This window comes from Planococcus citri, chromosome 1 (assembly GCF_950023065.1).
Source record: "Planococcus citri chromosome 1, ihPlaCitr1.1, whole genome shotgun sequence".
NCBI lineage: Eukaryota > Metazoa > Arthropoda > Insecta > Hemiptera > Pseudococcidae > Planococcus > Planococcus citri.
The window spans coordinates 28,018,704-28,037,532 of record NC_088677.1 but is presented as its reverse complement, the minus strand read 5'-3'; the positions used below and the strand labels follow the sequence as shown (position 1 = coordinate 28,037,532).

The following is an 18,829-nucleotide window of genomic DNA, read 5'->3' as shown; positions in this document are numbered from 1 at the left end:
GTTTTATTTTTGTGAACGTATTAGGAAAACGAATGGGTTCTCTCGGGAGAGCGGGGTAGAGGGTCGCGAGCTTGCTTGTGGATGTTTAGTAGATCATTCAACCTGGATTTTAGCTCGATAGCACTCGAGTTGAGTGGACGAACAAAAATGTTTTGAGACAGAAATCTTGCCTAGCTTAGTTCAATAAGTTTGATCTGCCTTTTAACTTCGAATACATATTTTGAATTCATAAATGGCGTTTAGGAAAGGGGCTTCAATCTTGAAGACGAACAATATTATTCCACTTCCATCGAATAACTCCTCGAATATGAATAATCAACAGAAATAAAATACTGGAAGATGTTCTATTACAAAAATAATTCATATTTCGTAAGAAACATTCTTGTTAATACATTTCTCAAAAATGCTTGTAGCCTATACGTAGGTTTTTCACGAGACGTCATCTTCGTCGACTCTCGGCTTCCGACATACGAAATAAACGCTTTCGTATTCATGCTGCAGCATAGATTTGGGATTTTGAGCGTACTTGGACTTGATATTCGTCTTCTCTTTCTGTAATTCGATAATTTAAGGAAGACGTAAGTTTACTACTTAGTTCAACTTGTAGGCTGCATTAAATATTGATACAAACAGAAATACTCACTTCGTAGATAAAACCGAAGCCTTTGATCATTTCTCTGATCATTTCGTAACTGGGCTCGATGGAATTCTTATCTACGATATTACTGAAATGGTACAGCAATGGGCCTAAATTGATCCATATTCCACCTGTTAAAATTCAACTCGTGTGTTACATGTTACGTTGACTATCGATGCAAGTGTTACAAAACGAAATGTTTGGACGTGCACTGCACATTACCAGGTTTCAATATTTTATAAATCGCTTCGATGAAAGCTAAAATATTATTTGCACAGTCGATGAAGAAACAGGTTGACACGCAATCCCATTCATTTTCTGTTGTATACACCTAAAAAGACAATCAGTATGTAGGATGTAGGACTCAAAAATGTTTCATGACAGGGTGTCCACAATTTTTGGCAAGTCATTTTCCCTGACTTTTCCAGACCAATTTTCCTTACTTATCCCATACTTTTATGAAGGAAGATTTTTTTTGGGGGGGGGGGGATTTTTTCATAAGTTTCTCTTCGAACTGGATACTTCTTCGGATGAAAAAAAAAAAACACTATACTTTAATCAATTGTTTTCATTTAAAAAAAAATGAAACGCTAAATGAAAAACTAAAAATGGAGAATAATTTTTACTGACGTACAGAACAAAGAAAATAAATAGCAGAGCAGAGCTGATGCGGACCAGGGACAGATATCATGTTATTCATGTTGGACCCATTTCTAAAATATGTAGAAGCTATTTTTAGGTTTTTGAGAGGGAGTATGTAGAATGAAAGTTTGTGGATTGATGTGGTAGAAAATCATCAATTTTGGCAAATTGATACAATATTCATATGACCAACGAATTTTTTTTTTTTTTTTGAATTTTTGGAGACCTCAAAATGTGAAATTTTCTTATTTGAAAACGAGAAACAAATTGGCCCTCGCTTCGCTCGGGCTAAAGCGCTTGAAAATTTGTGTTTCGAGAAGTAAAAAATAATGTTTTCTTTCATCACAGGTCTTTATCCAAAATTTGCAATTGATCGTTTTTTCAAAATTCCAGGGATTTACAGTGAAAATTACGAAATTCCTTGACTATTCCAGACCGACCAAATTCCCGGATTTTTTCAGGTTTTCCAGGCTTGTGGACACCCTGCATGAATTTCTTACTATCGCGATTAACAAATTACCTCTAAGAAATCACCGGCGACCATTGAAAATTGTGAATTGGGAATGCTTTCAGAAAGGTCAACATCTGGAAAGAAAATACTAGCTAGTTGATCTTTCGTATCTAAATTATTATCGCATTGATGAATCCAGGGATATATCTGATGTAAATTAATTCCTTGACATCTGAAATAACATATAATAATATTCGTTAAAGAAATCGCTAGCTCTCCTCTATAAGCTTTCAGATTCCACATATGTAGTTAATATCTAGACCTACCTATTTATAACGAAATTAGACGCGATGAGCATAAATAACGAGAATTCGTTTCCTTGACATGTATAACCGTGTCGAGCGATTTCAAATACCAAACGTCCCAGTCCAGCTCCAGGAACGAGTACTTTAATTGCATGAGATTCGCTGTAAAAAAAACAGCCAGGTAATGAAAATCGATTGCCAATTTCGAGTTTTAGTACCATAAGGTACGTTTTCTATTTCTATAAATCATCTTACTATAGATGTTTTGGAAACTGGTTAACTATTTCATCGACGATGGGTTCGTAACAAAATTTACGTTCTTCGCTACCTTCTGTGCTCCAATCACGAACGAATTGCTTCAAAGTAGCTCGAACCTTATCTTGGTCTGTTTCTACAGCAGTCACTCGCGGTATGCAAACCTGTCGCAGAACATTACAATAATGTCACATCGATTTCAGTTAAATCTTCCAATTTTACACTTACGGTACGAGGATTATTTTCTTCCGGATCAATATTTTCAAACATAGTTTCTACATCCTTCAAGATCAATTTTATAACGGTGTAATTTCGTTCGATACAGCTGCGAACGTTATCGAGGTGCTCTTTGTAGCTTTGCAATAATTCTTGATGATTGGCTGGTAAAGTGTTGACATATTTTTCAGTACGACTGATTCTGTTGAGAGAGTGACTCCTGAAAAAAATATACATTTACAAGACTGAATGAATCATGACACGAATATCACTAACACTCTATTCAAAATACTTACTTGTACGAGTTGAACGCTGATACTATCCTGTAAAAATTCAACTTCTCCTCGTCGTTTTCGACGTTACTCATTTTGGCGAAGATTATATCTTCAATGGAGTAGGACCGTACATCGACAGAAGATGAGAATATTGTATTTTCCAAACGAGATTTCAATTCAATTCAAAAAATTGCCCATAACTATATCGAAGCTATTTTTTTAAAATTTTTCTCGACACTTGACAAAGCAGATGAAAAGGGGAAAAACACATGCGCACAGAACATCGAGCCCATCGAATATTTTATTTTAGTGGTGGCAAATTGTGTGTACAATTCAATTTTTTCTGTTGAAAATCAAATTCATTTTTGATTTTAAATTTCAAAAATCAAAATTAGCGATCGAACAATAATTTACAAGCAAAAATCAATTACGAAAGTTTTTGTTTTTGAAGAGATAAAGCAAAAATCCGAAAAGATAAATTTATCAGTGTTGCTGTTTGTGGTGAAAAAGATGTCCAAAAATGGGTTATCCCTCTTTCCAGCGCAGCCCATATTCCAATGAAAAACGAGTCGCCGTTGGTCACTTGCACTTGGTCACACTGACGATTTTGTTTAATGTTTACGGTTGCTAGGCTCCAAAAAAACTTAACGAATTGTCGAAATTATGCGATAGCGAATGTGCAATAAGTTCAAAAACTTTCATAAATTTTATAGTGATTGTCGCAGTGTGTATATGTACGCGAGTGTTATTCAGGTATATCAAAGTTTCCCAGAATCATCATCTATAATAATGAAGTGAATTCTACCATACATGGCAACTGTCAGACAGCAAAAACTGGAACAACAGGTGATAAATTTATGTTATAACTGAAATTGGAAAACTTACTTGCATAGGTATGTTTTCGTCATAGATTTAGAATCGAAGCATTCTTTTCTGAGCTGTACTGCACAATCAATTTTAGTAATTCGTTATGTAATGTATATTTTGTATTGCAGAGACAAATATTGGAGCAAAAAATGAGGCAGAAAAGATTCACTTCTGGAATGGTTCAAGCAACAGACATTGTTCAAAAAACACGATATAGTAGACCATCGTCCGGAAAGAAAGAATTACATGGTAAGTGCTTCGAACTTAGATTTGAAAATAATCGATTACGTGTTCGAAGATATCGATAACTTGAATCTTATACTTTGACATAGTACTAACAAATTAGTAATTACATCGCTTGTATGTTGAAAAAATTTCTAGGATACGATGGGCCATTGCAATACACAATGATTCATGGCAATCCAGATTTAAGTGCAGATGTTATTCAATTGACTCGTAGTGTATCTGGTGGAAGCGATGACATAGATGGTACCTAATCAAATTCCTCAATTTATTACTCGAGATGTTTCTACTTTCTACTACTCTTAACGAATCCATTTCCGTCGGCAAGCTATTCTTACACAAGTTTTTGATTTCTTTTTTTTTAGAAGAGAGCAACGCTTCCTATAACTTTTATCGCGAAGAAGACGAAGCTGACGACGAATCCATTCCAGTGAATACTCCATCGTCTGAAAATGGGCACGTTTTTGGTACCATAGCTCCAGAAATAATTCAATCTTCTTCGTTCATTTGTCATTCGGAATCGATTCCATCAGATGTGAGTATTTCGTTATTTCAGATCGTTATGTTTTAGTAGCGTTGATCGTCTTTAATTTCATGTACGCAATTTCGTTCAATTTTAGGTTGTGGAAAGCGATAACGATATTCTAAATAATTTAAATTCATTTGTATTGCAACCGGCTCGACAAAAAGTACATTATAATTGTCGGATAACGCGTGATAGAAAGGGCATGGATAGAGGATTATACCCAACGTACTTTTTACACTTGGAAAAAGATCTTGGGAAAAAGGTTCGTTCAGTATTTATTATATATGTATAATCAATCATAAAAATCAAAACGAGTTCTTAACAATTCACGTTATGATCTGATAGATATTCTTATTGGCTGGAAGAAAGCGAAAAAAGAGCTCAACTTCCAACTATCTGATTTCGACTGATCCGACTGATTTGTCCAGAGGCAGCGAATCATTCGTTGGTAAATTACGGTCAAATCTACTCGGAACTCAGTTCACCGTCTTCAATAATGGTAGATCACCTTTTAAAAGTTTCAATGAAAATGATATTCCTAGAGAAGAATTGGCTGCAGTTGTTTACGTAAGTAATCCATAAGCCTAATAATCATTATACCCCAAATATATGCAAAAAAAAAATCGAATCTATGACGTCGTAATTTTTGTAATTTTACAGGATACAAATGTATTAGGTTTCAAAGGACCAAGGAAAATGACAGTTTTGATTCCAGGTATGACCCACGATCAAAAACGTGTTCAAATAATACCTCAAGATAACACGGACACTATGCTAGGTAATTCGATACCTACCTATTTAATTATAATAACACCAATTTCGTTAAAACGTTGTAATTGAATTTACCTACTGACGAACCTAAGTGAATTCCGTTCAGTATGTCTTATTAATAATTCAATGTCTGTTAACCATAACGAGGTCACTGGGACGAAAAGTTGGGCCTTATACATATTTTTCTCTTTCAACTTTAACGCTTGTTTATGACTTCGTTGGCATTTTATTTTCTTTATTTGAAAATCAATAACCACGTGGGTTTTAAAATCGCGAATAAATCCATTTTTCAACTTATGTACAATAGTATAGTAAAGTGTTTTAATTGTGTTGTAGAATGTTGGAGATCAAAACGAATGGATAATTTGATAGAATTACATAATAAAACACCTACATGGAATGACGATACGCAGTCGTATGTTTTAAATTTCCATGGCCGAGTCACGCAAGCATCGGTTAAAAATTTTCAAATTGTTCACGACAGTGATAGTAAGTATAATGTTATTGACAACGATCTAATTTTCAGTATTCGCCTCATGTTCATTTACTGTCACCTTGAAATTGAACAAAAAATTTGGGATGTTTGCCGGACTTCGATGTAAATTTTTCATTTCCAACTTTGTTTTCTCACGTGTCCCACACGTATTGCGGAAAATAAATATTTTTCTGGCAATTGTTTTTAGCAGTCAGCTGTTATGAATCAATGATTCGTATTTTTATTTACGCATACTTTTCTCGTCTTTTTATTTAAATTTCATTTCGTTTCAAAATTCGTTTTTTTTTTACTCTTAAACGAGTTGGAGGCAAAATAACTGGGAAGACTCGAAAATAATTTTTCTTGAAAAAAGAAGAATTTTGAAGACTTTTCTAATTTTAAGTTCGAGAGCTAAAATTTCAGGGAATTTTTTCGTAAAAATCAGCAATTTCCGATGGTTAAGAAATTTTCGCTGGAGTAAAATTTAATGCTTGGGTTCATTCAATTATTTTCGACCCCCCCCCCTTTTAAAAATTCATATGACTGGTACTGCTTGGCGGTGAAGAATGAAAGAATGGTCAGAGCAGTTGGATGTATGTTAACGACTAATATACACATGAAAGGTACATACCTTTTTAGATTTTCTTATCCATAAACATAATATCTTGCTCAAAATTCATCACTCACCTGAAACAAAAAGAAAATAAAATAAAAATAAATTCATGCATTAACTGTTTGCTGATAGAGATCAATTTTTCAACTTTGGTTTGGGGGACCAACGGAGGGGTTTTATTGAAAATGTAGTCATTTAAAAGTACTCTACCTAAGAATTAAACGTTTTCAGAAAATTTGTTCAGATATCAATTTTTTCTACTTAGAAAAATTCTGCCCTTATGAAAAATTTCCAAAAATTGTCTACAGACATCAGTTTTTCATATTTTTTCCATGGGGGGGGGGGGAAGCTCCATTCAAGAGATCAAAATCATTTGTGAGGGGGGGGGGGTCCAGTGAATGTTTTTTCTTGAACAATTATTCTAGTGTGGAAATGTTAGTTGGTCTATTCTCAAATTAGTTCTAACTGGCAATTCAAGAGACAGAAAAATGCATCACATAAGAATTCAGGGAACAGAACTTGAAAATTCGAAAAAGAAAAGACCTTGGGGGAGGGGGAGTAAGTACTTTTCCCTGACCCGAAGGATCGAAATGACTGTCAGTCACTCTGTATTTCCATAGCACGACGAGTTAAATACCGGGGGTTGAAATTAAAAATATTGATCGCGGTTATATCTTGTTCCTATCTACCTTTACCAGCAATGAAATCATTTCAACAAGTTTTGCTGATTAGGTTTAATTATTCGTGCGTGTGATAAGGGATCGCGTTTTGAAATATTTACATATATTCGTGGTTGAGTTACGGAGGGTCAAATGATTCCGTATTCTATACAAAAAGTAATGGTTCAATGACATTCATTTCCCGAAATTTCATTCACGTTGTTAGAATTTGCAGGGTCAATAACTTAAATAATTTTGAATTATGTGTTGTATCCATGTGCTTACCTAATAAGTTTTCAATCTTTTTATTTCAGCCGATTATGTAGTTATGCAATTTGGACGCATCTCGGAAGATGTCTTCACAATGGATTACCGTTACCCTTTATGTGCTCTTCAAGCGTTCGCTATTGCTTTGAGTAGTTTCGATCATAAATTAGCATGCGAGTGATATCAAAATACAATTTTTACTGTAGATACCTTCTGTACATACATGCGTATTATGTACCTATCAAGTCGCTGGTTCTGAACTGTCGATAGTTCTGTTTATCGAACTTAAAATTTTTACTCATCAGTCATATTGATTAAGTTAATGTTTGAACTTCATTTAAATTGTGATAGTATTTTTTGTTCCTCTATGTCATAATCTATCAAATGGGTGACTATGTTTTAATTTCTATTCTTCTACATTTCTAATCATTTAGTTACATTACGTTTTCCTTTAAAAGGAATTTGAATAAATCTTGCAGAATTTCCAACATATTTAATGGCAGATCGGTTTGAGATTTTTGATCAAATTAGTTGCAAACGGTTATTGCGATGAACTTGAAACGATCAAATGAGTTTCTCTTGAAAACGGCTCTTGTAATGAACTTGAAATTTATTTAAAAATATGTCTCGAATAATAAACACTGCCTTTAAATTTTCTTTCAATATCGTTTTTAAAATAACTGACGTTTTCTCATTCGTATTAAAATGATTGTATGCTTTTTTATTATTATTTCATCGTTGTATGTATGAATCTCACTCCATCATTCTGAATGATACTGCTTCTTATTGATGTTATTTTAAGAATAAATTCATCATGCTTCATATCAACTGTCTTTGATATTCTTTATGACTGCTCCTTACGCAGATTTATGTAGAATTATATGAGAACTAGGAGGCTTCGCCACCTGGGCCTTTCCGTGACCTCAACACCCGAGTCACAGCCACAACTCAATTTTCAGTACTCTAACTAATTTCTGAAGGTCCTGGGGAAATTTTAAAAAATTTTGTAGAAACCGAAAATCACATCTAGAACTTTGAAATGACCAAGAAATGACGAAAATCACTGGAGAGGAGGATATTATTTTTAAGACTGATTTTCATCATTTAAGTTCACATTTTTTGAAAAAAAAAGTGATGGGTGCCTTTTTCTAATTTTGAAAATTTAAAAAACTTCCTGGCTAAAAACAAGGCTTTCAAAAAATTATTTTTCGGAAAAATAGACTTTTCGGGATTTTTTGAGAGAAACCACAATTGTTATGAAGAAACGAGGCTTTTTGGAAACTTTCTGCGCCACGCTGATCCGCATCATGCTGGTCTGCGTCACGCTGAGTTTTGGAAACTTGGAAAAAATTGTTGAATAATTTAAAATATCAGACCGTGAGTCTGAACAGTTTGGAAAAAATTTGTAAATTCTCGACAACGACTCATTTTCTAGCATTTTGTTATGTATTATGCCATATTTTCTGATATTTTCATAGGTATTGGGTAATAGCTAATAGGTATATTTCTCTGGGGGGGGGGGCGGAGGAAGAGGTCACGAGCGTGATCCTGCCCTGGATCAGACGATTAAAAACTTTTTAAAAAATTCATCAATTCTCTATATTTAAAGCATTAATTTGTTTTTACAATGTTTGATCTGACTTTTAAAAACTTGGAAAATTTATATGTACCTATCTAATCATCAATTGCTGACATTACGCTAGGCTTTTGAAAACTCAAGAAAAAAAAATAACTGATCTCTGACATTTCTACCTGCAGTACACTTTTACATAACAAGTCTGATTCATAAGAACTTGAAACAAAATTACCAAATTGCTGGGAAAACAGACAGAAAGACAGGCGAACTTGAAAAGCTAGAAAAACGACGTTGGGAAGCCAGACAGGCACACAAACAACATCGAGAAGCCAGACAGACAGATCAATGATCTTAAAAAGCCAGCTAGGCAGACAGGCAGGTCAATACCCTATGAGAAGGCAGGCAGACAGACGACAAATTCACCAGAAATCACCAGGTGGTTTTTTTGTCTTTTTTAGGGCGAATTTTGTTCCAGCAGTCACCAGTCACCAAGTCAAGTGGGTTTTTTGTGATGAAGAAATCACCAGAATGTCCTCACGGCCCTTGACAATTTTTTTGAGTGTCTGGGGACTACTTGGTGAATTTTGGTGACTGACTCTTCTTGGTCACAAATTCACCAGAAATCACCAACTGGTTTTTTTTGTCTTTTTTAGGGCGAATTTTGTTCCAGCAGTCACCAGTCACCAAGTCAAGTGGGTTTTTTGTGATGAAGAAATCACCAGAATGTCCTCACGGAGTCACAGCCCTTGACAATTTTTTTGAATGTCTGGGGACTACTTGGTGACTTCTTGGTCACAAATTCACCAGAAATCACCAAGTGGTTTTTTTTGAAATTTTTTATGGCGAATTTTTGGCGAAAAAATCGTCGGAATGTCCTCATGACCCTAGAAGCTTTTTATGAATGTCTGGTGACTCCTTGATGTCAAATTCACCAGAAATCACCAAGTGAGTTTTTGACCTTTTTTCAGGTGAATTTCCATATTTTATGATGAGAAAATTACCAGAATGTCATGATGACCCTATAATTTTTTTTTGAATGTCTGGTGACAGTGGTGACTTCATGGTGAATTTTGGTGACTTAACTTCTTGGTGACAGATTCACCAGAAGTCACCAAGTGGGTTTTTTGTCTTTTTTATGGCGAATTGTTGGTGAAGGAATTACCAGAATGTCTTCATAGCCCTAGAAATTTTTTTTGAATATGTGTTGTCTACTCGGTGAATTTGAGGCAAGCATATACGACTTTAGAAACCCACACTGACGAGTCAATGACGTTAAGAAGCGAGACAGTCAGGCTGTGACCCGGTGAGGCGGACGACCTTGGAAAGCCATACTGATGGGTCAATAACCTCAAGAAGCCAGACAGACGACTTTGGAAAATCATACTGACAGGTCTAGGTCAATGACCTTCAGAACCCAGACAGACTAGAATACGACCTTCGGAACCCATACTAACGGGACAATGACCTTATGACACCAGAGAATGAGCTAAAAAATCACAAGAACAGCGAAAATTAAAAATCTGTCATAGTAACTCTTACCTAAAGCACCCTTACCCAGTAGCCAGTATTTCAATTTTCAATTTTCAATTTTTGAACATCATCAATATTCGTCGGTACTTCATAGGAAATTTTCATTTCAGAACATGGCACGCACTGACTACTTTTTCCCTCTTTCGATTTTTACATTCCAAGGTTGGCACTATGTGGCACGCAATAAAAACAAAAAACGAGCATTTTCTGCGCGCGCAGCACGTTGTATTTTTAAGTTTTATTTTTTTATGGCTCGAGTGGACAGTGGAGAGGTGAACGTGTTTGCGATGCGAATAATTATGATAATGACAAACGCAAATTTGCCATAAAATTGCATTATTATAGCGAAATTTTGAGTTTCGATTTTAAGCTTCAGTTAAAGTGATAGTCGCGTCAAGTTAAATGGTTAAAAAATCCCAATCCGTGCATATGTCGTAGTGAAGCTCACGTCGTCTGTTTGCAGTCTCAAAACAACACTCGGAGAAAAAAATTCTGCGCTAATGGATGAAGCACATTGCATCGATTTCTTCTGCATAACAAAGCAATGTATCAATTTCGTATTTCACGCGTAGTTTGTAATAATTCAGCATGCACTGCGGTGTGCGTGTTATTACGTTAAACTTTTGTCTTCAGATCAAATCAAACATGCATAAGTAGGCAATAATAAATTATTGTGCATTTATATCGTGTATTCGTATCGAGTTGAACGAAAACAATAATGTCGTTCGGCCGTGTATGATCAAAGTTTTTGACATGATGGTCAGCATTAATCCTACACTGGTGGAAACTGTATCCATCAATTATGAAGATTTCAGCGAAAGTTTCCTCACTTGTGGGACATGTTTATGTGAGTATTATTCATTCAACATATAGGTAGCACTAAACATAAAAACATTCGTGAAAATTGCCTTCTGTGCTTCGAATCTTTGCAGGTGTTTATAACGGGGTAGACCATATCCCTAAATTGTTACCTTGCTCTCACACCGTGTGTTTGGGATGTTTGAACCGAATCGCCGATCTACGGAGTCGTGAAATAGGAGTTTTTCGATGTCCAATATGTCGCGAATTGACCAATATACCTCAAGGTGGCATAGCTGCTTTACCGCCATCGTTTCTTGTGAATCGACTATTGGATTTGATGTCGAAACAGAGGAGACAAATAGTACCTACGTGTTCCGATCACAGCAACCAAGTAAGAACGTCATCTATAAATACGATATTACTCGTATTTTGAACCTCACACGATGTGGCGGTATTCTCACCATGTACATTTCTTATTTTATTTTAGGTGTTATACACTTGCGAAACTTGCGATGTTATATTTTGTACAATGTGCCAAAACGGCGGCGGCCATAAATCCGCTCACGAAGATAATAAAAATTGTGAGCATACCATTGTTCCTTACTCCGTAGCTATCAAAAGAATGGCTGAGATTTTAATCTATAAGGCGAACGAATGCTTATCAAAGGTTAGATTTCAATTTTTTAACAAATTTAGCTCGATTATAATGCGTAAATGGACTTTGATTCTTATTATTCACCATGTGTGTGACTTGCAGTTGAATAATGCGCGTGATACCGTCAACGAAGAAATGGGAAAATTGGATCGTGCTAGTAACGATTGCATTCAAAAACTAAACAAAACGTTTCAAGACATTCACGAGGCCATTGATCAGCGTAAAAATGAATTATTTACTAAAATACAAGAAATGAAAGATAATAAGAAAATTGTACTCAACGAACAGCTGATGTTGATTAATGATGAAAAGGACAAGGTTTGTTGATATTCAACACAGTTGTGACTCATTTTTACTAAAAAATGTTCGTTTCAAATAATTGTTTTTTTTTATTAGGTTGAGAAAGTATGCGATGGTTTAGAATATCAAACCGATACCCATATCATCAACCAAAGGATATCTAGTCTTTCAGAAAATATCGATAGTATACGAATACTCGAAGAACCGCGAGAAAATTCTTACATGAATTGTAATATTGACCACGATCAAAAATTTCAGAAATTAATGACAAACATAGCTGCTTTGGGTCGAGTCATATCGACTACTTCATTACCAAGATTATCTACATTATTAATCGAAGGTACGAATTAATGATTTACTCACGAATAAAAAAGAAAGCAAAAATATGCGAAATAATCTTACGTATTTATTCCCTACAGATAATTATATAGTCAATTTAGAAGCAACTGCTTTAATACATACTATCGATTACCACGGGAAAGCTAGAACTTCCGGAGGAGATCCCATACTTGTCCAATTAAACCGCAAAGATGCCACCGAAAGTGTACCAGTGCCAGTCAGAGTCGAAGATTTAGACGACGGCACGTATTTGGTGAAATTTCGACCTCCAAAGATCGGATGGTACGCTTATGTACATATTTAATTAATTACGAAGATGCTGATCAATTTGATCGATTATTTTAGAAGCGAGCTGATTTGTGTATTTTTATTGTTCTAGTTATGTTTTGGAAGTTTTTATTCTTGGACGACATATCAAAGATGGTATTCGAAGTTTCATGGTATCCAAGCATAATAATCCGATAGCTGTCCATGGAAATTCGGTAGATGATGGATCTGGACATTACTTACAGCCCGTTGCCGTCGCATATAATCACAATAATAAATTGGTAAATCGTCAACTTCTTTTTTTTGAAATTCATTTTGTTTTTTCTTTCACTTCATTGGACGAATATTCATTTACAGATTTACGTCGTTGATACTGGTAATTCGCGAATTAAAGTTTTGACCAGTGATTTAAAATTCGTAAAACATATCGAAAATCCATGTTTGAAAGGAAGAGCATGCACTGGTATTGGTATACATTCGTCTACGGAAAGTAATGCCGATGAATGGATAGCTGTTGTAAATTGGCGAACAAAAAATATCACAAGGTTAGAATACAACTTGATTGCCGTGCCTTTTATCAAAGTCCTAGTCTTGCTGTGTGCCAAAATTAGCAAAAAATTTCGATTTTTGTCGAATTTGCCAAAAACATAGTCTCGTTTCTTGCTATTTTTTGCGAAAAATTCCCAAACGTCTCGCTTTTTCAAGTTTTAAATTGAAGAAAGGATTCGCTTTTTCATTAAAAAATGCAAAATAATTACCTAGTAGAAAGTCAAGTTTTTTACTAAAAAAAACTGCCTTATTTTTTCCCAAAAATGACTCCGAAGTTTCGGTTTTTACTTTTAGCCAAAAATTGTACCTACCAAAGAGTTGCAAAAAAAAACTCGTTTGACAAAAATTGGCAATTTCTTCCAATAATTTTCTAAATTACTACATACTTTGTGCTGAAATGACAAAAGTCTGGCTTTTTGATGAAAATTCTCGCTTTTAATAAAATTACTGAAGATTTTCATCTTGTTTTAATTTCAAAAATTACTCAAAGTCGATCACTTTTTTGCCATAAATTGACGAAAAGAAAACCATCATCTTTTCTTTTGCCATTAATTTTCAGAAAGTCAAAAGAATAGTCAAAAACTCATTAATATAAATTTTTGCGTTGAGAAAAAATAATTATAATTTTTTCCGTCAATAATTTCCTAAATTGATACTTTTTGCTAAAATTATGAAATTATTCTGATTTTTTGATGAAAATTGAAAATTTCTGTTTTTTAAAACAAAATTTCTGAAGTTTTTCTTTTTTTTCTTGAAAAATTATCAGAGTAATGCTTTACTTTTTTTTGCCAAAAATTAACAAAAAATAACACTTTTGCCAATAATTTTCAAAAAATCCTGCTTTTTGGTAAAATTGTCAACGTCTTGCTTTTTGCTATTTTGCCAAAAATAGTCCAAAATTCTCGTTTTTTTAAAATTTGAAAAAACGTTTGATTTTCAGCAGAAAAAATCTCGCTTTCTTGCCAAAAACTATCCCAAAAAAAACAACCTTCAATTTTTTTGCTAAACTTGTCTATGCCTTGCTTTTTGGCAGAAATTGCAAAAGTTTTTCAATCATGGTTGCCAAGCATTTTCAAAAAGTCCTGCTTTTTATCAAAAAGTTTTCAGATATTCGATAATTAGTTTCCTACATGGGATCTACTGTAAATTTAAAAAAATTGCTACCCTTGAAATAAATTTTTCGAATTTTTTAAATAAACAAAAATCCAAAAATGAACAAAGTTAAGAAGCCAAAGTTCATTTTTAACTCTTCCTAAGCGATTTGAAATTTCTGTAGAAATTGAAAAAAATGCTGGAGGCTCCAGAATGGCTCAAAATTAGTACCTATCTAGCTGTTGATATGGGTGTTGAATTGAAGGAATTGGATTAGATAATTTTCGAGTAAAATATTGAAATTTTTTCTTAATCTAACATTTTAAATATTTTCAGGATGACCGTCGATGGTGAAACCATAAACGAATTCACTCATGATTCTCTACAAGAACCAACGCATTTAGCTGTTGATAATAAAAATGGTCGAATAATCGTAGCTGACAGTGTGAACAATTCGATCGTAGTGTTCAATCAGTCGGGCGATTTACTTCTAAAGGTACCTAAAATTTGCGTTTTATTTTTAGGTATGTACTTCTGTTCATTAGATGCTCATTAGTTTCTTATATTCCAGTTTAATAAAAATGGTGCCAAAGATGAACCAGCTACTCAGATATCTTGCGTATGTGTGGGATTAAATAGTGAAATATACGTAGCTGATACCCGTATTCGAGTTTTCTCTTCAGAAGCTGTTAAATTGAAAGAAATTAACGTAGAAGGTAAAGTTTTTATTCTAAATCTGGAAATAATTTTCAATTCGCAAAATACCTACTATTATTCATTGTGCATCTGCAGGAGACGGAGATTACGGGGGAATAGCAATTGATAACAAAGGTCTTCTGGTAGCCACTCGATCGACTCGAACTCGACATTGTATCCAGGTCATTGAAACGGAATCGGGCGAACTAGTGAATTCGATCGATTCGTATAACAATCGTTTATGTCGACCAGCTGGCGTTTCATGTATGGCTGATAATTACGCCGTTGTCGTCGATCTTGGTAACGGAGTAATAAAAAAATATCGCTATTGGTGAAAATGATCAGGTAGATCTGTACGTTCTTCCTTCATCATTCAGTCAGATGTCAAATCCAGTCATATTTTTTAGCTTATAAATAATTACGTTTACGAGTTGTTATAACGTTTCGAACTCGGAGAAGTTTAGTTTTGCTTTCGTATACTTTAATTTGTATTTTATATTTTCATTTTGCTCATTTTTTCATCGCTTTTGAAAAACTTTTGGTTAATTTTTATATTAACTAACGCTTCGTGTTACTAACTCAGAGAATTACGCTGAAAATATGATTTGCTGATTCTCACGTCGTATACATAAGTGATTCTGCAAATGGCATATATTGTGTTCAAACATCTCATGAATATTTCAGGCTGTGAATGAAACTGTTGGAATATTTGTTCTTTTTTCCCCTTGATTTTTCACTCATTTCTGAATTCAATTTCAAAGTTCGTAGGTACTCTTGAACTGAATATAAACTCTAGAATGCTGCAATTTTCAAAAATATCAATTTTGATTCGAAAACCCCAAAATAGTTAGGTATACTTGATACTTATCGATTCTATCATGGTAACGTTTCGATTAGTTTTGTATTATTTTTAGATCTAGACGTTTTGATGTTTGCAATATGTTACATTTGTACTGGCTTTAATTTTAGAAGAATGACGATTCTTTTAGTCCAAGACCCACCACGACGAAAATGTACCAAAAAACTGAAAGCTGGAACCAGGCCTCGAGATGAGGATTTTTTAAATCACTTTATCTCTTTTCAAAAATAAGGAAAACAATTTTAGAATGTGATTTTTTTGAGTCCGTCTGGATAGAACTGTAAAAGAGGAAAATTGCCCCCCACATTATCTTGTTCCTCATTTAAAAATTGATACTCGTATAAATTTGACGATGAGAATTTTTGAGTTTTCCTACAATGTGCAAGGTATGATGAAAGCAAATCCCTAATCAGGAAGGAATTCTCATCAACACAGATTTCTTCGAAAAGAGCAATAAGAAACTCTGAAGAATTGCATTGGACTCATGGACACTGTGTTTCCATGTCTAGAATTTGTATTTTGGCGTTTTTGACTCGTTTTAGAGCCTTCAGAGGCTTTATGGACTTCCTGAAATATTGAAAAACACTTCCAAAATATACATTAGAATTAGACTTTAATAAATCGATCAAAGGAGGTAACAAGAATGGTTAATTCAATTTCGAGGTGGCTGAACTTCATTGGAACCATTTTTATATTTTAGCTTCACGAGTTTCCAATTCTTTTTGTATTCATATCAATGCTTTCCCTTCTGTAGTTCTGTTCATTGTTTTCCTCAGTGAATTTAAAAAATATAAATGTATTAGTAAGTACTTATTTAAAATTCATTTTCTCAGCCTGTAGAATTGTGTTCGCCTAGAATAAGGAGAAAAAATTATCAAAACATACCTAATCCACCTAGAATAGATAGTCTGGCTTCACAATGTGCTTGAGCAAATCATATTATGTTTTATGAGATTATTTTCAGGTTCAAAAACCTGAGATAGGTACTTTTCAATGCTTCATGAACAACGATATGTATTTTGATACGTATACATTGCTTTGTATTCTTTTCCATTTTATTAATTTTGTACATCAGTGAGAGATATGTATGTATGTATGTACTGTGTAGTCAAATTTATAGTCATGTTATTAATAATTTTGAATATATTTGTCGAATTACGGTGATTACATTATTGTTCAATAATTTACTTCGTGATGTTGATTTACATAAATTTACTGTCATGTGGTAGGTAGATTTCAAAAAAAATGTCTGGAGGATTTCGACCAAATTTAGTGGAAACTTTCATTTCGAGCTGAAAGTTATTCAGAAAAACTATTTTAGTGTCGGGTGTGTCCCTAAAAAAAAGATACCTACTTATATAGGTCGTTGAAGAGAACGAATTTTTGGAATAATCTCAGTTTCACTTAACTCGTTTGGTAAAAATGGTCCAGCTTTAAGTTATAAAAGATGGCATTTGAGATTTTCGGTCGAAGTGAGAGACCATTGTCATCAAAATCCAAGACCACTTTACGGGTCTACTAAGCACTGAAGCAGTTGGAAATTTGGAAATCTTTTATTTTTGAAAATATTTTCATTTCATCTCAAATCGAAAAATATGAAGTTGACCAATTATTATAAATATAGACAGTATTATCAATTTGCAATTTCATTATTTGATAAAAAAATGAGACATTTTTGGCAACTAAGTGAGAAATTTTTGCATCTTAGGACCTGTGTGGCGGGAAAAAGTTTCAACTCTGTGACGTCATCTGACATCACAAGCTTATCAATAATTCTCTTATCATCTCTTCTCTACATCTACTCCCGCAAAAATGTTCATTTTGTTAGCAAATTGAAATCAAAAGATGTGTAAAAATGGCATACGAGTATATTTGTGATCATTGTGCTGAAGCATTCACTAATAAGTGTAAATTGATGCGGCATATTCGCACTCACACTGTTACAAAACCCAGCCGTGAAATAGCTCGTAATAAACGTATCTCATGTTGTTTCTGCGATGAAAAGTTTTCCGCATATTCGCATTATGAAAAGCATCTTGTATCTCACAATGTATCCCTTGAAAAGGAAGAACTCTCTTTCAAAAATGATCATGGTTTGTATGGTTTTGTAGTTGTACTTGTATCCTGCATTAAATTGCCATATGTAGAACTTTCAACATCAACTAAGAATATTTCATTTTGCATTCTAGAATTCAAGAACTGGCAAGAGAGTTTAAACAAGACAGGACAGCATTATTCGAAGGATAGCTGTACGAAAAAAATCAAAAATGGATACGTTGACTATTTTCGTTGCCATAGGTCTTATAATGCTAATGTTACCAAAGGAAAACGAATTAAACATACTGGTAGCGTGAAAATCGGACATGCATGTGTGTCACAAATGAAAGTTATCCATCGTGATGAAGGAAATGTATTGGTTTATTTTACAAAAACACACATCGGACACGACTGTGATATTAGAAAAGTTCCGCTGTTACAATCTGATAAGCTGAAAATTGTTGGTAAGAAATTTGTCACCAATTCGTTGTTTTCGTATACTTGATAGTTTTATTGCTCGGATTTGATTATACTTCATTGAACAATAATTATTTCAGAAAAAATGAACGAAGGCGTTCCATTTAAACGAATTTTGAACGATATACGAGCTGTTGATACTCCATGTTCTGATGATATGAATAAAATCGAGCGTATTCATCTTGTGAATAGAAAAGCCTTGTATGATATCTCAAAGGAATTCAATGTGAATCGATCAATTCAGAAGGATCAAAATAATGAGGATAGCGTCGAAATTTGGTTTGAAGAGATGATAAGCACCGGCGAGGGTAATTCAGTTTTATTTTTCAATAATCGTGGATGTGCTTGCATAAGTTTAAATTTATGACATTCTCTCTGCAAGAACAATGGATACCAATCAAACACTCGCTGCATTTTAAAACACAGTAATCTTCAATACAATTTATCCA

The 18,829-nt window shown here is 34.0% G+C and overlaps 4 protein-coding genes across 8 annotated transcripts in view; 2 read left to right on the top strand and 2 right to left on the bottom strand.

Annotated features, from left to right (window-relative positions):
• Positions 1-18,829, bottom strand: part of LOC135831202 (uncharacterized) — a 572,431-nt gene that overhangs the window by 344,628 nt on the left and 208,974 nt on the right. The gene's annotated exons all lie outside the window — the stretch shown is intronic.
• Positions 326-3,241, bottom strand: LOC135831185 (carnosine N-methyltransferase-like). Its single transcript, XM_065343485.1, has 8 exons — positions 2,803-3,241; positions 2,519-2,726; positions 2,291-2,454; positions 2,057-2,197; positions 1,800-1,962; positions 860-968; positions 644-768; positions 326-552 (listed from the first exon to the last, which is right to left on the bottom strand). Exons 1-8 carry the CDS (start codon positions 2,871-2,873, stop codon positions 430-432), a joined length of 1,104 nt encoding a protein of 367 aa, XP_065199557.1. The 5' UTR covers positions 2,874-3,241; the 3' UTR covers positions 326-429.
• Positions 3,346-8,030, top strand: LOC135831184 (protein king tubby 1-like). Of its 2 annotated transcripts, none has more exons than XM_065343483.1 (9): positions 3,346-3,627; positions 3,777-3,897; positions 4,030-4,137; positions 4,257-4,426; positions 4,512-4,679; positions 4,763-4,984; positions 5,078-5,195; positions 5,525-5,677; positions 7,250-8,030. In XM_065343483.1, the coding sequence occupies exons 1-9, from the start codon at positions 3,592-3,594 to the stop codon at positions 7,381-7,383; spliced, it is 1,230 nt and encodes a 409-aa protein (XP_065199555.1). In that variant the 5' UTR covers positions 3,346-3,591; the 3' UTR covers positions 7,384-8,030. The 2 variants fall into 2 exon arrangements, with proteins under 2 accessions (XP_065199555.1, XP_065199556.1); XM_065343484.1 differs by having other exon boundaries at positions 3,346-3,674.
• Positions 10,549-18,367, top strand: LOC135831182 (tripartite motif-containing protein 2-like). Its single transcript, XM_065343480.1, has 12 exons — positions 10,549-11,155; positions 11,241-11,500; positions 11,597-11,776; positions 11,867-12,082; positions 12,161-12,404; positions 12,484-12,685; positions 12,783-12,951; positions 13,028-13,215; positions 14,648-14,807; positions 14,883-15,027; positions 15,104-17,959; positions 18,056-18,367. Exons 1-11 carry the CDS (start codon positions 11,044-11,046, stop codon positions 15,340-15,342), a joined length of 2,115 nt encoding a protein of 704 aa, XP_065199552.1. The 5' UTR covers positions 10,549-11,043; the 3' UTR covers positions 15,343-17,959; positions 18,056-18,367.

Coding starts and splice junctions, on each gene's coding strand:
- LOC135831182 (XM_065343480.1), top strand. CDS start 11,044: ATGATCAAAGTTTTTGACATGATGGTCAGCATTAATCCTACACTGGTG. Junction 12,083..12,160: donor TTAATGATGAAAAGGACAAG/GTTTGTTGATAT, acceptor TTTTTTTATTAG/GTTGAGAAAGTATGCGATGG. Junction 12,686..12,782: donor CGACCTCCAAAGATCGGATG/GTACGCTTATGT, acceptor TTATTGTTCTAG/TTATGTTTTGGAAGTTTTTA.
- LOC135831185 (XM_065343485.1), bottom strand. CDS start 2,873: ATGAGTAACGTCGAAAACGACGAGGAGAAGTTGAATTTTTACAGGATA. Junction 1,963..2,056: donor TCTAATTTCGTTATAAATAG/GTAGGTCTAGAT, acceptor ATGTTATTTCAG/ATGTCAAGGAATTAATTTAC. Junction 553..643: donor GCTTCGGTTTTATCTACGAA/GTGAGTATTTCT, acceptor ATCGAATTACAG/AAAGAGAAGACGAATATCAA.
- LOC135831184 (XM_065343483.1), top strand. CDS start 3,592: ATGGCAACTGTCAGACAGCAAAAACTGGAACAACAG. Junction 3,628..3,776: donor AGCAAAAACTGGAACAACAG/GTGATAAATTTA, acceptor TTTGTATTGCAG/AGACAAATATTGGAGCAAAA. Junction 4,680..4,762: donor AAAAAGATCTTGGGAAAAAG/GTTCGTTCAGTA, acceptor ATGATCTGATAG/ATATTCTTATTGGCTGGAAG.